Genomic DNA, 21,182 nt, shown 5'->3' on the forward strand with positions numbered 1-21,182 from the left:
AGCTGCGAAGTGGGAGGAGCCAAGGCGGGCCCGGCCAGCAATATCCTGTCGGCACAAAATCCCTCATCCCCACCCCATCGGTGTCTTTCATTACGGGGGGGGGGGGGGAGTAGTAGGCCAGAGATGGGGGATGAAACAGAAACAACAAAGGGGCTGCCAGCCGCGAGAACAGGAAGACGTGCGGAGAGGATCAAAGTGCGGAGGCCTGAAACAACATGGCAACCTGCCAGAGGAATTCACCGAGGTCGGGCAGGGAGGGGGGCCGAAACTGAGCTAACAAAAGACAAGTTTTGTTCACTTTGAACAGTCACACTCACGCTATAAAGACCTGCGAGACAGTCATCTCATTCAGCGTGTAAGCGATGCCTTACTCTGAAGTCTGGAATCCATTTCTCCTGGCGACTGTGTCTACACATTGGCCCCCAGTCAGGTGTTTGGGTACGGCACCAGCGCAGAGGTAGGATTTTGAAACTGCTCCCTCCAGTGAGGAGTTTTGAAACTGCCAGGCTGAGAATCTTAAAAAAAAAAAAGCTTTGCCCTGTAGCCTGGAGGACCGCATGCTGGTTATTGTCCCGATTACAGAGAGTTGCGTGCCTTTTAGGCTGCGTGGATTTGCCCCTTGAGGCACTCAGATATACCGCTTACTCAAGACTCGAAAGCTCCTTTTACGCAATTTCTGATTACCAATAGACTTTCGCAGCAGGAGGCCTTTCACTCTAAATTGGACCAGTAACGTGGACACACCTCTAACATTGTCTGCTCAGGAGCGTGTTTAAGAAACAGCTTGAATGTTTATTAACTGGAGATTATGCAACTGCTGGCAGTTTTTTCATACTGCACCTCCCACGACCTCCCTCTCGCTGTGGACAGAGCTCGATTGTGTTTCGCCTTTTGGTCTCCGCACTTCCTCGCCTCAGAAGCCCGCTTTGAAAAGTAGGCTAGAACAACACAGGGAGGCTCCGTTTCTTCTCGTTCCATCCAGCAGGAACCGAATTCAGCAGTGGTTCTTACTGCTGACTATTCACTTTTCACCCACGCTCGCGCAGGCTGTGGGGTGACCTTCTCGCTACCTTCTCTCCAGCTACACTCCTCTGCCTCATTCATTTCGAGCCCAGCTGGCCCCCTTATTCCTGGAACCAGTTGCGCCTCCTTTCGTTGTCACAGACAACCACCACAGCATTGACTCAGCCGCGCTCCACGGGTTCCTCTGTAACACTAGATAAGTAATTTGAGCTCTGTGCCACACTTGCATCCTGAGAGGGTTCATGACATCTGATGGCAATTACACTATACTGAGAGAAAGACTGACTGTCATTATGATTCTCTTAGCTCATTATTCCAGAACGAAGTGACAGCAGCTGTGGGCTTGCTGATGGGGTGTCAGGGTTGGAAACATTACCAGGCTGCCGTATGAGCTACGTGTGCAGGCTGGGAAAGCAGCTGATGCATACTTGACGCACGTTCCCGCTGCGTCCTCGCGTAGCGGAACTGGGGAAGGAGGAGGGCCCCCAGCTCACTACTGAGGGCATGCCTTTCAACCCTCGCCAGACATGATCTCAAAGCAGGGCCCTGACTCACCCCCCCCCTCCCCGACAGCCAGGCAGGCCCCTGCAGGTGGGAGAGAAGGGGCCCTGCGAAGGGGCGGCAGCAGGGGAACCTGGTCTGATGGGACGATCAAAAGCAGGCAGGGGTCTACTGCGAGCTCCCTTCTTCCAAATCACATGGTCGATTCACACCATCTCTGTGCCTGAGCTCATGGTATTCCGATCACATCGATCGATGATTTAAAAAAAAAAAAACACACACACATTCTTTATGGGGAGTCGGCTCACAGAAGCGGGCTAACTCAGGACAGGGCGCACACTGGATGAAGCGGAACAGACAGCAGAAAATAATGTTAATGGAGTCTCTTCTAGGTGCTGAGCGTGACAAAAGGGGGGTCTATGAGTCAGACTGCTCTCTTGAGCCTGCACACGGGAACTCTCAATGATCTCAGCCCCGGCCATGGGAAACAGCCACGCTTATCACCTTACAGCGCATCACCCCTGAGGAAATGCGCTGGAGAGATTCCGCGGATAAGAGTGTCTCTGACACCAATTAGACAGCACGGGCGTACCTGCTTCTCCCAAGGGAACGCGCTCCTGTCTCACAGCCAATCGGGCCACAACCTGAAGGTCACTAATTGGAAAAGGCGTTCTTTAAAGTTGGGCCGCTTGTGCTTTGAGCAGTGGCCGATGTAAAGCCGACACCCTGAATGAGGATCAAAGCGAGGTGTGTGGCGGGGCACGCTAGCTGGCGTGCAGAGTCATTTGATCCTGATGTGTGATTGAGGCCCGGATCAGGGCTCCTCGGCGTCTGGCTGAGCTCAGAGCTGGGAAACGACACCGTGTCGGGGAGGCCCCGCTGATGTGCGTGTGTTTATATCACGGTGGACTGAGAGGAAGCAGATGGGCCGACCGATTCCGCCCCGAAACGCAACAGCGCAGCAGGTCAGATATCGGCGGTGCTGTGGAATTCCACCTCACAAAGAGAAGTGGGTTAAACAGCAACATAACAATGTTAGCTGCTAATTCTGAGCTTTCCAATGGTAGGCGGGGACAGGAAGTGCAAAGTTATTGGTGGAAGTGTGATGAAAGAACTCAAACAGCAACCTAGCACTGCTGGTGCTGTGTCATCAGGTTTGTGATGCAGTGGAATCACAGTGCAGTGGAATAGCTGTAAACAGAGTGAAAACATGCTCACAGCTGCAACTGTAGTAACCATATGCTTGTTGTTCACAATCTCTTGCATTCACGTGCTCCTCGGATGGTCCCATTTCCCGAGTTGTGAAGTCGTTCTTCCGACTTCGGTGTGTTCATGCGCTTTTAAGTCGGAATGTGGAAACAACACGGACGCTACAAAGAAGATGTGTTGTATTTTATGCTCAAAGCGTTTAAACAACACGTTAATAGCTGAAACCACTAAAATATTACTTTACCTGACTTGTTATCAGGGTTACTGCTAATAAATAACTTTTCTAACTGATCTAGGTCACTCTAGGTGGACAGCAACTAACCGTTACAACCTGATACCATATTACAAATTAAATGTCAGCAAAAAATGGATATGCTATATGTGAATTTGCACCGTTAATCAAAAGTTTCTTACCATCAGCCAAACATTTACTTTCGCCACCCCCCCCCCCCCATGTTTCTGCGTGCATGACATCGACAACTCAGCAAGTCGTGTACCGAAATTTTTGCCGACTTTCCAAGTTGTTGTTCCGACCTGAGGGGGCGTTCGCGTGAATTCTCCCAGTCGGGACCTCATTTTTCTGATTATTCCGACACCACATGAATGCACCATTCGTTCACACACAATGCTCCACCCGTTTGTGCAGTGAGGATGCTGGGGGCCCTCATTGACCGCTCTGTAACAACAAGCCCACGAGGGGTTGGGTAAACAAGCCCACGAGGCCCGCGGCGCTGGAGACGCCCTGACCCCCTTTCTCCCTCGACCCAAGACAAAGGCACCGATTGTTGCGGGGAGGGCCCTGCTTTCACTGGGAGAGCTGGCCCATGAACACGGCATTTGTGCAGGGAGGGGGGCGGGGGGGGCGGTCATTAGCGGTGTAAGCGATCCGCATCCGTGAGGAAGAGCGGCGCTGACAGTCGGCCCTGCCCCCCTCCGCGTCCCTCCGACAGAAACGCAGCCCCGCACGGCCTGAACCAACAGGCCTCGGGGTCAGGACAACAATAAGGGTCTTTTTTTTTAAAGAGGGACATGGCATTCACTCTGGGACTATGGCGAAGGGCACTGGAGAATAACCATAAATAATAACCTCCGCCATGGGGATGACTAACAGTGATGTGGTACAATGAGGCTGTTTCAATACTGACAACACAGAAGCCATGAAGGTCTTTTTTTACTGAGCAGCATATTAACTCACTGTTAGCTTTAATGAAAAAGTGACAATCATTCGTTAAAGAGTCGATGGTTGCAGTACTGAACGTGAGTGTCCATCATACCAAGTCATGGAAATATTTTTCCCCACATTTGAGACGAGGTGCTCTTATCTGAAACCACTGAAACCGGAGATGAAAAGCTAAAGGTGTGCAGACACTTGTTATTGAGTGAGGAAATGCTGAACCGTTTTCATATCAGTGTTGGTCCGTGAGGGACAGCTCATGCAGACAGGCAGTGAGATAAAACCCAGCAGAGGGAGAGGTTTTCTGGGGCAGGACTGCTCTCTTTGGTCTCATGCACATCAGCACTTTCTAAGGAGTAAAATTAGCACTTAAGCAAAAAAAAAAATGAGAGGGATTGTTTACATACCTCAGAAAGAAAGCTGAAAGTACCTAGTGAAAGGAAGTCCACCCTATACAGCAGGCAGTGTTTATCCAATGTAACACATCTGAACAGCAGGGGTCTCCAGTGGCAACAGTTGTGCTGAGCTGGAGCTGAGTGGGAGCGCTCAGAACATCTTTTCTGCACTGAGCCACCCTGCACTCATTCCACTCATATATGAAACAGTGTCACCTTGCAGGTCTGAGGATCTCGTGGACCTGAGCGGTCTGGACGCAGCCGCTGAAGCGCGGGTTATTTCCGGTCACGTGGCAGAAACCGCTTACCGTTGCCCCGCCACACCTCGGCCAGGTGGCAGCCGCTCTCCCCGGGCTCCTTGCAGAACTCCACCACGTCGCGGCAGGTCGTCTCCGGGGTGATGGGCACCTCGGTGAGCAGCTGTTCGCTGTCGCTCAGGAACACCGTCAGGATCATCTGCGGGGAGGGCGAGAGAGACGGGGGGAGGGCGGTGAGGACCGTGCAGAGACCAACCGGCACCGAAAATCTGATTGTGTAAAGCCAAGCGCAGTCACCTCCTCTTGGTTAATGGGTTATCATAAGTGTAACCTACTAACTGCACTCTTTGGTAAGAAGTACTAAGACATTAACTGAGCCCTTTGATACGTACTACCAAGCCATCAAAAAGCCAGTTAAAAGGAGAACAGCCAACCATTTCCCAGCGCATCGTCAAACAATGACATCCATGGGAAAAGAGGGAGGGGGGGCACAGACAGAGGGGGTCTCTGGCATTCCGGCGTCTGAATCGGGCCACCGTGCCACCGTATCGCATTCTAACGGCGGGGCTGAGACGGCTTTCAGCTGCGTGTGGAATGGCGTGTTTGTGCAGGTCTCTCAGCTGCGATGTTTACTCAGGCTAATTGCCGCAGTTACCTCCTTATTTTCCCCTTCGGAGGGAGACGCCTCGCCGGCCTGCTTCCCTGCGGTCAGGCCTGCCTGCTCTCCCTGTCGCTCATTCTGACTGGCGAAAGGCACAGCAACCCACCATTAAACAAGCTCCGACATAAGCCACCCGAGAGGCGCTTAATTACTCAACGAGACTCCGGAGAGAGCGTAAACAGCGCTGGCAAAACGCACACAAATAAACCTGCCCTGACAAACGGGAGCGCCTGCCAAATCACGCCGGGGAACCGGAGTGTCACCTTCTGTGCGCCTGCAGTCATCTCTGCCCCCCCCCTCACCTCACCCCCCCTCCTTTCCCAGCGCTCACTCTCTCTCTCAGTGTGAAAGATGAATCTGCTGACACTGAGGAACCAGGACGCGTCTGGCAGATTGTGATTAAGGTGAGCGCTGTGCGGTGACTTGTCACCCCGGCTCCTCTTCTGCACTTGGGTGCGGGTTCATTAACACGGGGGCCTCCGCCGCGGCGTGACAGGGCGGGGGATTAATACCCTGTGACACAGGGCGCCGCTCTGCTAACTCACACTGAGCGCGACCGTAAGCGGTCCACGGCAGGCCTTCATACGGCTCTGCGATGAGGGGAGATTGATACCATGTAAGGCAGAGTGCTGCTCTGCTAATCCGCACTGAGCACGACCGTGAGCGGTCCACGGCAGGCCTTCATACGGCTCTGCGATGAGGGGAGATTGATACCATGTAAGACAGAGTGCTGCTCTGCTAATCCGCACTGAGCGCGACCGTGAGCGGTCCACGGCAGGCCTTCATACGGCTCTGCGATGAGGGTAGATTGATACCATGTAAGACAGAGTGCTGCTCTGCTAATCCGCACTGAGCACACACTCTGCACAGCACACGGTTGGCCTTTTTAGGGCACGGTAACACGGTGAGATCGATATCCTGCAACATAGAGCTACTCTGCTACCTTGCGTTGACCACAACCGTGCACGGTCAATGGACGGGCCATCTTAGGGCACTGTACCAGGAAGCAATTGATATCTCACAATACAGAGCGCTGCTCTGGTACCTCACACCGAGCATGACCGTGCACGGTCCACTGTAAGACTGACACTTCGCTGGGGCGCTGGTGCACTCGCCGAGCCGAATGAACACGCCGCTTTCGCACGCGCCCACGCGACACACGGCCGCCGGGACAGAGAGGTGGGCGGACACCCGCCGCTCCGAGGCGGCAGAGCGAGAGACGGGAGTCTCGGGAGCCATGGTAACGCTCAGATAAACTCCGCAGCCGTCCAACATCCCCGTCAGGTGCGGCCGAGACGCTCGGATGAAACACGGCACAGAGGGACAGCGCGTGAACACACCCACAGTACATACGCTAACAGTGCAGTGTGAACACATTAAGCGCTTGAACACTCAGAATACAGTACAAACACATTGTGAACATGAATGAGTATGAGCGACACAAGTGACTCATAATGCGAGTGACACATTACTGACTCACAGTACAGTGTGAACACATTATCAGTACGGTCCCATTCACAGTATGGGTACGCTCACTGTATGGTATGAACACATTAGGAGTGCAAACACTCACAGTACAAGTACAGTCACAGTGCACAGACATTCAGTATGCACTGAAAAAGAAAAAAAAAAAAAAAAACTATTCAAGCAGCAGAAACAATCCTGACCCATGCAACAACAATAGGAGCACTGTGACCAATCACGGAGCTTCCTGATTCAATGTTTCTATATGAAAGCGACAATAAACCACTTGAGGAATCGCTAACTCCATTGTCTCTTAGGAGGTCTGTACTGAGCACAGGGGTTAACTGGGCATCCATGGTTAATGTTAGGCCAGTAACAATACAAACACAAATCTTCACAGTAAATGGGACCCAGTGCGAAAAAAAAAAAAAACCCTGGCAAGTGATTGTGCCTGTCTGTCTTTCTGTGGTCGCTGCTCTTCACACTACCCCGGCTTCCTTCAAACTCAAACAGCTCCAGTTAAACGGATGTGGTAGACCTCAGGGCTTTCTGTGTGTGCACCACAAGGTCAACCAAATCAATACTCAGCACTTAAGACACCAAGTGCTACACCAGCCTGCTCCACAAACCAGGAAGGAGTTATGTTTGGGCCGGCAGGGCCAGTCCTCCTCTAACAAATTCTCTCACAAAAAGGCACCACAAACTCTAAGTGGGCCTACATATATAACAACAAATGACAAGGTGAGAATCATATTTCCTACTGCATACCCCACTGAGAATGGGAAACAGTCCCTTTTTCAACCCACAAACTAATGATGTGTCTGTGATCATGTTGGATTATCTAACCCAGGGTGGAGAATTTGCAGCCCTTCCTGTTTTGATGCTCCAGCGCCTGCAGCACATAGTCATGTGACCAGCATGCAGCTCTGATGATCCAAGTCCAAATCCCAGGAGCATCTTTCAGGTAGACAAATGACAACACAAATAATAACAGACACCAGGGCTGTGCTGGAAAACAAGTCACTTCATGAGCACAGTTTTGCTGGTGGGATATAAGTTTAAAGCCAAAGGAGAATGCAGGTTACCATACCGTTAGTTAGTTCTTTTTTTAACGAGTCAGAAAGAAAATTAAGAGCTGAGTGGTGCCACCATGTTGAAGAAGACCCCCTCAGTGAAAGAATGTAATGCCATTGTAAGACCCAGTTGCAGGCAGGTCTGTGCCAGTGTAGCGATTCGTCAGCCAGGGTGCATGGATCCCCTCAGGGCCACTGGGGCTGCCTCCGTTCACACTCAACAAGAACATACACAACATAAGCAACAAAAAAAAAGAGCCATAATCCCTGCTCTGCTTGGCACTGCTGCTCCGGTTAAACACCAGCCCCACCAGCCGTTTACACGGCTCAGCGTGTCAAACTCCCACCTCCCAAAACATCTGTCAGTTACATTACATTACTGGCATTTTAGCAGACGCTCTTATCCAGAGCAACTTACATCAATTACAGGTTTTTTACAATGCTATCCATTTTTACAGCTGGATATTTGCTGAGGCAATTCTGGGTTAAGTACCTTGCCCAAGGGGGCAGCAGCAATGCACCAGTGGGGAATCAAACCAGCAACCTTTTGGTTACAAGTCCTGCTCCTTAACCACTATGCTACACTGCCGCACAGGGCACAGTTCTGCCCTGCTCACAGCCCGGGTGGAACATGCATACCCTTTCACAAGCACAGACAGGATGAAGGGGATGCCTCCTGCATGTGCTGCAGTCCAAGCACAGAGAAATCAACAGCTCAGCCTTCATCATGTGAAGATGACGATCCATTACACCGAAAGGCTGGCTCATCTGTGCTTTGATTAACACGTTTGGGAGACGTTTGGGAAACGTTTGATGGACCATATGTGGGCGATCAAAGTCAGCCTGCAGGAACGTGCTTACTCTTCTTTCTCTCTGTCACATCGGTGTCTGCCATCAGTGCTGTCACCGTCACTTTCAGCAGGTGCTGTAACGGCAGCTTGTCCAGCAGGTTTCAGGATAGGGAAAAAGGCAAGCACCCCAGAGCAAAATCCTGCTTCCTCTGTGCAAGAGAAAAAAAGACTCTCATGGTCGCTGTGTGAGACTACTTCACAGTACGATCCCTGCGTCTTCTCTCTGGCCCACTTTGTTTTCGTACCATATGTGTGCATGGAGAAGCACATTTTCGTAAGCGTGCTGCAGTCTGTGGATCTCAGCGTGACGCTCGGGACGAGGTCAGCTCAGCACGCCGTGTCTGTGTCCGTCTGCAGTGTGCTGCCCCGAGGCTCTGCGACCTCACCCCCACCCCCCTGCATCTGCAGAGGCCGGCCGGGGCGACCCTGCTGGAGAGCGCGTGCCAGGACGGGCGCTGATATGTGTGTCAGCGCGGGCGATCTGTGCGCCGTCACGCGCTCGGCCCGCCGGTACACGTGCCGGACACGACAGCCAGAGCGGTGTCACTGTCACACTGTCACACTGTGCAGCTCAGCCTTACCGCACTGTGCAGAGGACTTCAGGAGGCCGGCACACAGACACACACACACACAGACACACACAGTCTCATCGCACCACTCTCGAGGAGGACAGCATAGTGCGCAGGGCTCTGATGGAGTTCTGTCTCACAACAGGAGTCGCTGATCGCTGATGAAGAGCATTAAAAAGAGGGAGGTGTTAATAGCTGAGCACCAAGGAAACCGCGTTACATTACATCGCATTATTAAAGTCATTATTACATTTTTGCTGCAGTGCCAGAGTTCTTTATGAGCAATGGTCAGGAGAGCAGCTAACAGCTGACCCCAAATCAGTCTCAAACATATTTCAGCGGAGAACGTCCAAGGTGAACACACCGACCCCCTCTCACTCGTTATTCACTTGAACACCACATACTATACAAACACTACTCTCTTTCTCCACCCTATTCAGACACACACAACTACATGGTCCTGCAGATAGACTTGTCCTGTCTCACTGCTGCAGGGAGAGAGCTATTCATGGTACCACAGCTTCACACTGGTAGCTCTGCCTCTCAAGTGCTTCTCCACACAAGCCCCTCTGTTAGAGACACAGCAGCTAGCATGCAGGGAGGGAAACGCTTCACCCAGCCCACACCGTAACGTTCCACCTTCACACAGGCACCTATGCACGCAAACAGACAATCACACACAGCAAGGGGCTGGAATTACAGCGCTAAACTAAACGAATCTGATCAGGGGGGTGCGCGCGAGCGTGTGTGTGTTTGTATACGTGTGTGCGCGCGCTCAGCAGGGGTTTAAGTGAAAACCCACCCGCAGACACCCGCTCATCAGAATCCATTTGAGGTGAGGCTCCTGTCGTCTGTGGAAAAGCAGGATAATCCCTCCAAAGCCCCTGTGTGGAGATTTGCCGGAGGACCGGCAGTATCTCAGACGGTGCGTGAGAGCGCCAAGACTGCTGGCTCCAAGGACGCACCCCGAAATAACCCCCGCGCTGCCGGAGGGCGAGGCCAGAGGTGCCACAGTGGCAGGCTCAGGCCCACTAGGACTGCAGCCTTAGAGATGAGACGCAACTTTGTACCATGCGACCCCGAGTCGGGCCACCCGTTTACTTATTCACACTGGCTTTGGCTACCAGCGCCTGTGTGCAGATTCAAGCAGCTGCACACACAAATAACCACGGTAAGACCACATGAAAGAGCCTGGCTAGATATCCCTCAGGTAATGTGTCACTGACGCCTGCCACTGGCTGGGAAACACACGGCCTCCAGGCCAGCAACTCTGCTTCTGCACTGTGTCTGTAAAAGGGCCCAGTGCCCTAAAACAGCGTTTCCCAAACCTCTCCTGGAGGACCCCTCGTCCTGCATGTTTTAGATCTCTCCCTGCTCCAACACAGCTGATTCAAATGATCAACTCGTTATGAACTCCTGAAGCTGCTTAGTAACAAATTGACCATTTAAATCAGCTGTGTTGGAGCAGGGAGAGATCTAAAATATGCAGGACAAGGGGTCCTCCAGGTGAGGTTTGGGAAACGCTGCCCTAACCTGTGTGTGAGAATATCCACATGACACCAGGGCCAAACCCAGCTACACATGCTCCCACACAAACAGCGCTGGGAGCCTGACGAGGAGGGCCACGTCTGACATTTAGGATCAGCATACACCTCTTTCCATGTATGACCCAACTCAAAAATGTGAGCTTAAATATAGACTTAGGGAGTCCTCCGTGCTTGTGTGTGTCTCCTGACTGGGCCGAAGATAATTCACACCTCCCCCCATACGTGCATGCGTACATTAGGCTTTCAGAACATTAAATCTAGTAAGAAACAACAAGCTAGTTTACTAGAACTAGCCTTCAGAAAAGGCAAAACTAAATTGGTGAAGTACATATTTTAAAATTAAATCAAAGCTCTCAATAATAGTACATGTGTATATGTTTGTGTAACAAATTTTTGAGTAGCACTTCACTGACCTAGACAATTTACACGTTACTGATGCTAGAAAAACCACAAAAAGCTAACTTTTTTCCACCAATTCATTGTTGAAGTATGGCACACGGGGTGGTAGTGTAGCGCTGTGGCCTGGTAACTGAAAGGTTGCTGGTTCGATTCCCTGCTGGGGCACCGCTGCTGTACCCTTGATCAAGGTACTTTTAACCACAGCTGCTTCAATAAAAAGTCCAGATGCATAAATGTATAACATGTGAAAACTGTAACCTATGTAAGTCGCTCTGGATAAGAGCATCTGCTAAATGACGATAATGTAATATAGTATAATGCGATGTACTCCTTCGGCACGTCTCTGAAAAGCCATCCAGCAGCCGCATGGCGCACAGCACCGATCGCACGCTGTCCCGGCCCGCACCCCCTCAGGCAGAGACGGACAGCGCGGGGATCTCTCGTGCAGGAGACGGCGTCTCCCCGGGGGACTCTCCCGCCTCAGATCGAAGATGACAGGAGTAAACAAGCGCGGCGGACGCAGGTCGCTGCAGAGCGATACGGGCACCGCTGGGGTTTGCGCCGGGACGTCCCGCAGCTGCCTGTGTGTGTGTGTGTGTGTGTGTGTGTGTGTGCGTGTGCGCGTGTGTGTGTGTGAGAGAGAGAGGGAGCTCCCGGCACACTGAGAGCGGGCGGTGGCCTTCAGAGACAGCGATTTCCCCAATTACACTGCAAATGACCCCGCCAAATGAATGTGTGAATTAAAATGAAGACAGAGACAGTGCTAGAGCTGCTGAGAGGCACAGAAACAACCTGCACCACCTGCTTAAATTATGGGATCCTGCATTCACATTATATTATTGCCATTTAGCAGACGCTCTTATCCAGAGCGAGTCACAACAATTACAGGTTTTTACAATGTTGTCCATTTATATTGCTGGACAGTTACTGAGGCAATTCTGGGTTAAGTACCTTGCCCAAGGGCACAGCAGCAGTGTCCCCATGGGGAATCAAACTAGCAACCTTGTGGTTACGAGTCCTGCTCCTTAACCACTATGCTACAATGCCGCCCATGCATATGAATCATTGGTCACTTTAAAGTGATGGCTCCTACCAATCAATCAAAACAGGCTTCCTTAAACTACAATTCATTTCAACATCAATCCATAGCCTAAAAAAAAGGTCATACATTCTTCCCCAGGTTAGACCTGTGACCGCGAATCTTTGAACCCCTGCTCTCAGTTCTGTTGCTTGATTGTCAGATCGCTTTCTAGAAGACGCACTGAAAAGTGTGCCGGGCGCAGCTGATCCCAGCGCAGGCCCCATGGCAACCACGGGACACCACGCACTCGCAATCAGCCCAATAAGAGCATTCAAGCTCAGGCGGGAGGAGGACAACGCTCCAGCCAGCAGCGAGCGGGAGCTGCTGCTAGCCAAGCATTTGGAGCTCGCATGGCGTCCACGGGGAAAGAGCAGTTTTAATATTTCGGGAATTCAACAGCCCGGGAATCCGTCCAAAAGCGAACAATAGCGGACCACCCACATCCCCGCTGCAGGTGTGATCAAACAACACGCCAGAAACGGGAGACAGACAGACAAACAGCGCCGGATTCGGAGAGCAAATCATGCGCTCGGTGGGAGCCGCCTGTGGTATGCGGCCAATTAGCGCTAATCATCGGTGGGGAACAGCTGATCTCCACGAAAACATTCCTGTACAGTACCTTCCAGAGCCCCCACCAAACAACACGCTTTAAATATCAACACAGAGAGACAGGGCTACAGCTCTAGAGGAGAACAGAAACAGTCTGTACCAACTGTTTTAGATACGGAGGAATCCTTCACATGAGTCACTGGCCACTTTAAAGTGACCGCTCCAACCTGTCAATCAACTTTCAAATACACATAGACTTTCTTTAAATACAATTCGACATCAATTCATAAATAAAAAAAAATGTTATACAATGTATGTCATACATTCTCCCCCCAGATAAGGGCAGATTTTGCTACCGCAGATTAGAAAATGGATTTCAAACATTAACACTCCCCCTATTGAAACACACACTGCGTTTAATTTATACTTTTTTCTAATCTAAAGATTGTTTTCTCAGTTGGATATAACCTATTGAATGACATGAAATTCAATTGCAATGCAATGCAATTCATTTTTCTCCAATAAAAAGGGCGGAACATTAGGATGAAATCAGATTACAAACGCGGACAAAAGGGCCGAATAAAACAAAAATGCCTCTCTTTCTAATCCGGCACTTCCCGTGACCCGAGCCCCAGCAAGAGCCTTCCCAGCAACAGCACACTGTACCACATGAACCTTCCCATCTCACAAAGTAACTCAATTACACACAACCTCCCGAAGCAGTATGTCAACTTACAACTGCATTACGAACTGAAAACTCGGTTAGCATTGCTCAATATGGACAATGAGTACTAAGTGGCAGGGGAGGCAGAAATAGAACTAAAATAACCAATTGCTCACTGAGGTTATTGGTTCTTTCGTAAATAGACTCTGGGAGCATGAGCTTGCCTGGACCGAGCCCTTCCAAACTGGCCTGTCCTTCGCCGTGTCACTCGCTCTTAAGCACCACTGGAGGTGAACGCCTTGAGCAGCTGAACAGGAACCGGATTGGCTGACACCTTGTAGTGCTGCTCACACCCTACAGCATGTGGCAGTGATGGATCGACACGCACCAGGTGAGGGGGACAAGGTGCTGGCACCTCTGCCCCCCCACAGAGAGACTGGTATAGCCCTGGCCACACGCCTAAATCCCCCTCTCCTCATGGCAAGAGGCCTGACACAACTCAGTTTCGCCTGGCCGGAGCCAAAAGAGCAGAGCTATTTAAAGAACGCCTTGCAGTCCCCCCCCCCCCCCCCCCCCCCCCTCCTTTCCCGGCCTTCACCTTGGCCCCGCGCGACGTCCGTCCCTTCCTGCCCTCCTTCCTCTGCGGCCGGGCCCGCTCCGGCAGCCACGGCTTGTCCTTGGAGAGGCTGACCAGGTTGTGGAGGACCATGGCGAAGAACTTCTTCATCAAGCTCCTTCTTCGCCGACACACACGAGGCGAGCGAGCAAGCGAGAGAGAGAGAGAGCGGGGGGCTCAAGCACGAAGCTGGGAGCCCTGTGGCAATGCCGAGGAGGAGTGAGGCTTTCTGAGAGAACGCAGGAACCAGGAGAGAGAGACAGGAGAGAGAGAGAGGGGGGGGGGGGGGGAGAAAGAGGAAGAGAGAGAGAGAGAGAGAGAGAGAGAGAGAGAGGGAGAGGGAGAGGGAGAGAGAGCTGGGGTGCGTCACTGGGCCCCCTCCAGAATGAGATTCCCCAGGCGCGTTGGTGACGGGCGCGCAGATAAGAAGCGCCTGATGAGAGAAGACAGGTTGCGCTGTGACAGGCAGCTGATAGGAGGGAACGGCACACCCCGCAGACCACCTCTCCTCTCCAGCGCCTCTCTCCACGCAGACAGCCCGGGCTCCTCTCCTCTACAGAGCCTCTCTGCCTCTCTTCACGCTCAGCCTCCTCTCCTCTCCTCTCCTCTCCTCTCCAGCGTCTCTCTCCAGACAGACAACCTGGTCTTCTTTCCTCTCTTTTCCTCTCCTCTCTCCACAGGTTCAGCGTCCTCTCCGCTGTTCTCAACCTCTCTTCTCCTCTCCCACAGAGGAGTGCAGCCTCCTCTCCTCTCCTCTCCAGCTTCTCTCTCTCCACACAGACGACCTGGACTCCTCTCTTGCAGGAGAACTCAGCGCCTCTCTCCACACGGTCAGCCTCCTCTCTCCTCTCCTCTCCTCTCTCATAGGAGAACTCAGTGCCTCTCTCCACACGGTCAGCCTCCTCTGACTCTGCGGACCCCCTCTCCTCCCTCCCGCACTGAGCCCGCCCTCGCTAATGAGCTCTCTGATCACATCACGCCCGCGCTCTGGGATCTGCTCATCTTCAACAGCAAACGAGGAACAAGCAGCTCCACGGGGGACGGGCCGGGCCCATGCTGCGCCTCATCAACAAACCGCCGCCCCGAAATATCAATCAACATTCACTCCAGCTAACACACTCAGCACACTGTACATTTATGTTATTACCATTAGCATTTTACCCAGAGGATAACACTTTAAGTGATCTCACTCTGAGGGGCTGTGGGCAGGGAAAATGCCTGCTTTTACTGGATTCAACAAATATCAATGAAGTTCATGCCCCATGCGTGACCCACAAAACTTACATACTTGGCTTAGTGCTCAATACAGCCGAAATAAATTCACAACTGCTTTGCCATAAAGAATAATGTCCACGATAGCGTGATAAAAAGTGCAAGTTTGTGTAACTTCTTTTGGACGCTCCAACGAAACGCCCACACTGTAAAACCAGAAAATATCAGAGCTGATAGGAGCTGTCCTCTGCCCCAGCGACTTAACACCACTGAAGTAAATGACAGAAAATCGTTCAATTTTCGGGCTAACAAGTTATTGATGACTTGTCAGCTGTGTGACAAGTCCCCCGCTGCGCAGACGTTTGATCCTTCGCAGATGCTAATGGAAATGACAGTGGCAAGGCTGCAATCTGCACTGGGCCACGCAAGTCAGTGTGTGTGTGTGTGTGTGTGTGTGTGTGTGTGTGTGTGTGTGTGTGTGTGTGTATATGGACTGAGCAGACTACACCGCCTGCCCCCAAACACTACAGAACAAGAGCTTGTCATGTGTGTTATCAGTTTCGGATACTGGCCACGGCAGCAAACCATGGTGCACCACACGTGCCAACCCGGCCAAAATAATGCCCGCAAGCAATGCCCAAAAAAAAAAGAAAAATAAAAAACCGCCCACACTCTTTACACACAGAGATCATTTGAAAGTCAAAATGCAAAACCTGCAGTAATGACGGGTCCTGCCGGGGGTCTAACTCACTAATTAGCTTCTGATGAGCGCTGCTTATTCAGATCGGAGAATGGCTAAAATGGCTCAGCGAGCACACTGCACTGATCATTTCCCCAAATGCTTCGCACAGCAGAGGCTCGACAAAGCTTTCCCACCAGGCCACTGTATTAACACACTGTAGGCATGCTTCTTGGTTCTTTTCAAACTTAATGCTGCCATTTCATATGGCATTTAATGACTGAAGAAAGGTATCGTCTTGATGGGCACAGAAATGTTACTAGTTATATTTTCAGTAATATTTTCTAAGCGATGTAGATCTGCTTCAATTACAGATGTCCAGCTAGTCTGCTTTAGACCCAAAGCATTTCTCTTTCAAGCATTTGGAATATGACAGTCAGATGAATCAGGCTGAGACAGACAGCAGGAAAGGAGAAAACGTCTTTAAATTTTGCAGAGATGGTTTTTTTAAGGTTTGCGTAAATACAGTAGAGATTAATCTCAACTGAGTGTTTTTAAGATTGTTCCAACTACACTTCAGTAAAATATCCAGTATAATATCACACAGAAGGCCAAAGTTTAGTTGAGTTAAAAGATCAGTAGAACCAGAGAGGCCCAACCGATTTCTGCCCTTTTAAGACCTGCTGCATATCTCTTAGGTTTGAACAGTAAAACCCCCTGTCAGTTTTACAGTCTGTGAAGCTAACGTAAGGTGATAAGAGTCAACTGACCTGCCACACAAGAAAAACTGCCCCTCGCCTTTGAGATCCAGGGCTGATTTAGAGTCTGCCTATGTAGGAATGGGAGCGGGAGGGCCAGGCCTCCCAGCCTCTCCTCCTCTCTCTCTCGCGCCACTACTGAGCTCCCATAATTCCAGCAGAGCCGAAATCTAAACCCTGTGCAAACCTTCCATGCTTCTGAGTCATAAATCTAGCAGCCAAACACAGGCCCTTTATGCTACTAGACTGCTAATGCCTCGAAACATCAATTATCAACCAAAAGGTCGGTGACCAGTTAGTCACCAAATAGAGTCTCTGTGAGAACCTGGCGGCCCACACCTGGGGGTCGCGACCCCTGCAGCTGGGCCGGGCTTAGTCACGAAAGGCCTGTGGGCGACTGTGCGGAGCGGCCGGGTTTGCATGCACAAAACAAAAAACCGTCCTGCGTTTCACCCGAAGCCCTGACCTCAGTGCCCGGGCCGCCGCCGTGTAAAAATAACCGCCGCAGCGGAGTCCAGCTTTCCTGCGATAAAGACCCCAGCAGCAGATAACGGCGTAACCGGGCTGGTAAACAGAGTCCTGTTTGGGCTGGGCGCAGGGCTCTCACAACGCGGCTGGGGGGTGCTGCAGGCGGGGGGGGGGGGGGGTTTGGGGCTGATTTACGGCCTGTTCTCTCCGGTGCGGGGCCCGGTCAATAAGGTGTCTATGGCAACCGCTGCATCCGGGGAAAAATGCGTCTTCGGCCCGTTTCAGGGCTCATTCCTCTGGCCGCGATTCCGAGGGCGAGAGCGGTAAACAGCGCACTCCATCTTCCCGTACATTACCGAGGCCGGACAGCCTCAAACAAGCGGGCAGATTTACACAAAAGGCGAGGGGTCCTGCAGGGTGGCGCTCAGGGGGGAACGGAGACAGACTAGCCTGTAGCAGGGTCAGCCATCAGCTTCGCACCCGACGGGAATTCCGTTTCTTTCCCCTGACATTTCGAGCGAAGCCCTGGCCCCCCGCTTCTCGGATAAGGTGAAGTGGGGAGAGTTCTAGCTCGATAACGGGGTGGGCTGTGAAGTGATCCTTCTCCTGAGAAGCACAAAGAGAGCCACGTCCTCCCCGACTCAAAGCTCTTGTGATGGAAGCCATTCATATTTGAAAGGCTCTTCCATTCCGCGGCTCAAGGGGGATACATTAAGCAAAGATACGAATGAATATGTAATGAATTTCCACAGTAGGAAAAAAATAACAGTCTGACCAGGGCTTTTGAAGCAATCAAATGTGATAACTTGAAGCCGCAGGGATGTTCAGGCCGTTAACATTAACATTCAGTCCAGGTGCGAAAGAGGAGTCAAATTCACAACCCCAGACGTTCCAGCCCTGAGGCAGACAGCCGAGAGCCGCCCACCTTCAGAGACACGCTGGGGTCAGGAAAACAAAGCCCCGCTCGGCCTCCCCGCTGTCCGGCACGGAGTAAATCCCTCCTGTGAGGAATCAGGATTCCGAGAGCGCCCCCGTCATGGAGAGTGCTCTCCCATTAATCTGGCCCCGCTATCTTCGGCCCCGCTTATCTTTGACACGATATGAGATCAGCAGCTCTCAGCATGTGAGGGACAGCCAGGAGCCGGGCGGGGGGGGGGCCGCCGGGCAGCTACTTCCCTTTTCCCCACTTTCTTTTTCACTCACTTTCTCTTCCTCTAAGAAGCGGGTTGGAGCAGAGTGCGTTTCCATTGTTGACAGTACTGCTCAACTCCAATGCATGCTGCAGGTGAATGCATGGTGCTATTCTCAGAAGCCGAGAATGACATTATCCGTGATCTAAGGTTGTCACGATACTAGAATTTTGATATACGATATCAGTTCATTTTCATGGTATTTGATACCTTTTCAATATGAAACAGAAAAAAAGAGACACCCGAACACCGCATATAAAAACTTTGCTTTAATAAAAGGTTAGTATTGAGGTTGAGAAATCTAATCCCGCATTAGCACTAAAATGTCAGTTCTGTGTATGGGAGCAGTGCACAGACATAAAGGGAGGCCTTTTTGGCAAGTAACTGACTGTGTTTTAAATGAATGTAAAGGTGCAGTTTTCATCATACAAGTACAGGCAGCTCAAATACTTTCACTACTTCAGTAATACAGCATGCATAATTAATGAAGTTTGTAACCGTTTTTTAAATTTAGTACCTGAGTAATATCGGAGTGCCAGTATTGTTGACAACATTAATGTGACCAGACCAGTTCCTGCGTTGAGCCCTAAAGACACTGAGCAAGCCGCAGCGACTGCTCTGATTTATCCTCCTCCCACAAATCAAATACACGCATTCGTATAACACACACTGTATTACCAGCACAGCAACCCCAGCCTGAACTTCAACCGTCCATGTCAGCAGAAGCTGGGTGTGGTTCATCTTTGAACGGCATTTACGCGATATGAGTTTTTTCGATCTGAAATGACCGAGGCACCCGACAACAGCCTGACAGGAAAAGTGCGTGCTCAGCCTTCGCTAACCCCCTATTGGCTGCCTACCAAGTCACGTGATGAGACTGATGGCTCTTCGGTTGACTGGACGTGCGACATCGCCCCTGGGAACAAACGGGAGCTCCTCCTCTAAACGCAGATCGGCTATCGCTTCTGTCAAGATGTGACGGTATGAATAGCCCGCCGACGTACTCTTCGCACGTATTTAATGTCCACTTCCTGTCCGTCAGCGCCCCGGTTTCGTGTGGAGAGTAAAACGCCCTGTCCCCAATCGCAGCAGACAGCACGGACGGGCGCTCCCACAGCTCGGCGTGGACAGCTGACGAGCCCGTGGCAGGATGGCGGGATGGTGGGCCACGGCCGTGGCAGTCCCGCTCAGAGAGAGGCCGTGTCACGTCCCCTCAAGAGTGACAGAAACGCACAACACTGGAAACAGCCTGCTCCATGCTGGAGTCTGCACTGTAAGGCTAAGCTTTCTTTTGTGTTTATCTTTAAAGACTGAGTTGTGCAACAGAATACTAATACATTTAGGCCATCTTCTGTCATCTCGTTGTCAGTGTTGGCCATGAAAGAAACTGAAAAAAAACACACGGGTCAGCTCTTCTTCCTCTCACTCTTCAAAAACATTTTAATGACCGGAAACGCACTTGCACAGAAACAGAGCAAAATTACAGGAGATCAGATCAGCCCTTTGCTGCATTCATACAACAGTATCTATACTACAGGGGTAGGGCATCGTACCAAAAAGGTTTTTGGAGGATTTCGTTGAGAATCGAAATGATGAATGATGCTTGCCCCACCTATGCCCATCATACTATGAGTCACAGCTCTAAAAGTAGAAGAAATCCCACTCAAAACTCAGCTGTGCTCACTCAAAACAATCTTCCTGAGATTCTGAGATAATCACACAAGCACTCTTGCTGGAATTTGTTGGATCTCCCTAAATGGCCCCATTTAAAAACAGAAGGTCATGCAAAAATGTGTCTGGTTTCACACCAAATTGTCCATTTGCTTTTTTCCTTCTGTTTTTAAACCTATGTACCAAAATACAGTACCAGAGAACAGACAATAATAGTATCACATAGACCACAATGGTACAGTTCCTGCTCACAAATCACAATAGTACAGTACCACTACACAGACCATAACAGTATAGTGCAAGTGCACAGATCATAAAATTACATTGCCTGTATACAGCCAAGAGTACAGTACCAGGACACAGACCACAACAGTACAGTACAGGTAAACAGACCACAACGGTGCAGTACCAGCACAGAGACCACAGCAGTGCCTGTGTTAATTGCCGATGTGTTGTGTAAAGGTTCAGACGGCCCCACCCCACCCCTCTCCTGCAGTCTTCCCCCAGCGCGCAGGCAGCTGATTACAGCCCTGGTCCCGGCACGCAGGCCCAGATTAAACCTGCAGCACCCTGCCCATTCGCAGAGCCTACTTTAGGGCCCTGGGAGACACACGTGTGGCCCGCTCCCAGCTCAGGCCTACTTTAGAGCAGCCCGGACCCCATTCGTCCGCCTCTCTCACCGTGCTGCCGGCAGGTAGAGGTTTACTGTGACACTTCACACCGCCTTGTCACATCGCAGTGCCACCTTCCCAAAGCCAGGAGCGGACTACACAACAGCCACACAAGACATTTACCAACCATAAAGCAGGCTTTCTGAAAGCATTTCTTGCATTTTTGCACGACGATAAACTGGCATTTTCCTCAAGGTTACTCTTATGAGGATACTCTGAAATATGCAAATACTCAGAAAAATGCAACAGCAGCCTCCCTAGTTAAACTCTAACGACTGTTACATTAGACTGGTAAAATGCAGCCATTTTGCTCATGCAGACTACCAAAAACTGAAGTCACCCATACCGCTGTAAAGGTTTTTTGGCAACTAGCGCAAAAGCGTGACTTGGATTTGAGTGCAAACAGAATCACAGAACAACAGTAAAAAGTAAACAGACTTGGGTATTACAATATAAAAGACAAACAACACAAACTGTACGAGACTACTACCCCTCTGCAA

At 51.0% G+C, this 21,182-nt stretch overlaps 1 protein-coding gene across 5 annotated transcripts in view; it reads right to left on the bottom strand.

Moving 5' to 3' along the window:
* Window positions 1-21,182, bottom strand: part of ppp1r13ba (protein phosphatase 1, regulatory subunit 13Ba) — a 60,918-nt gene that overhangs the window by 32,557 nt on the left and 7,179 nt on the right. For 4 of the 5 annotated variants that reach the window (XM_036541890.1, XM_036541887.1, XM_036541888.1 and 1 more), the window contains one exon: window positions 4,611-4,758. In XM_036541890.1, the coding sequence (XP_036397783.1) occupies window positions 4,611-4,758 (148 nt within the window). Of the gene's footprint in view, window positions 1-4,610; window positions 4,759-14,015; window positions 14,127-21,182 lie in introns of those variants that run through there. The other variant, XM_036541886.1, reaches the window with a different exon arrangement.

The sequence above is a fragment of the Megalops cyprinoides genome, chromosome 12 (assembly GCF_013368585.1).
Source record: "Megalops cyprinoides isolate fMegCyp1 chromosome 12, fMegCyp1.pri, whole genome shotgun sequence".
In the NCBI taxonomy this organism is placed as follows: domain Eukaryota; kingdom Metazoa; phylum Chordata; class Actinopteri; order Elopiformes; family Megalopidae; genus Megalops; species Megalops cyprinoides.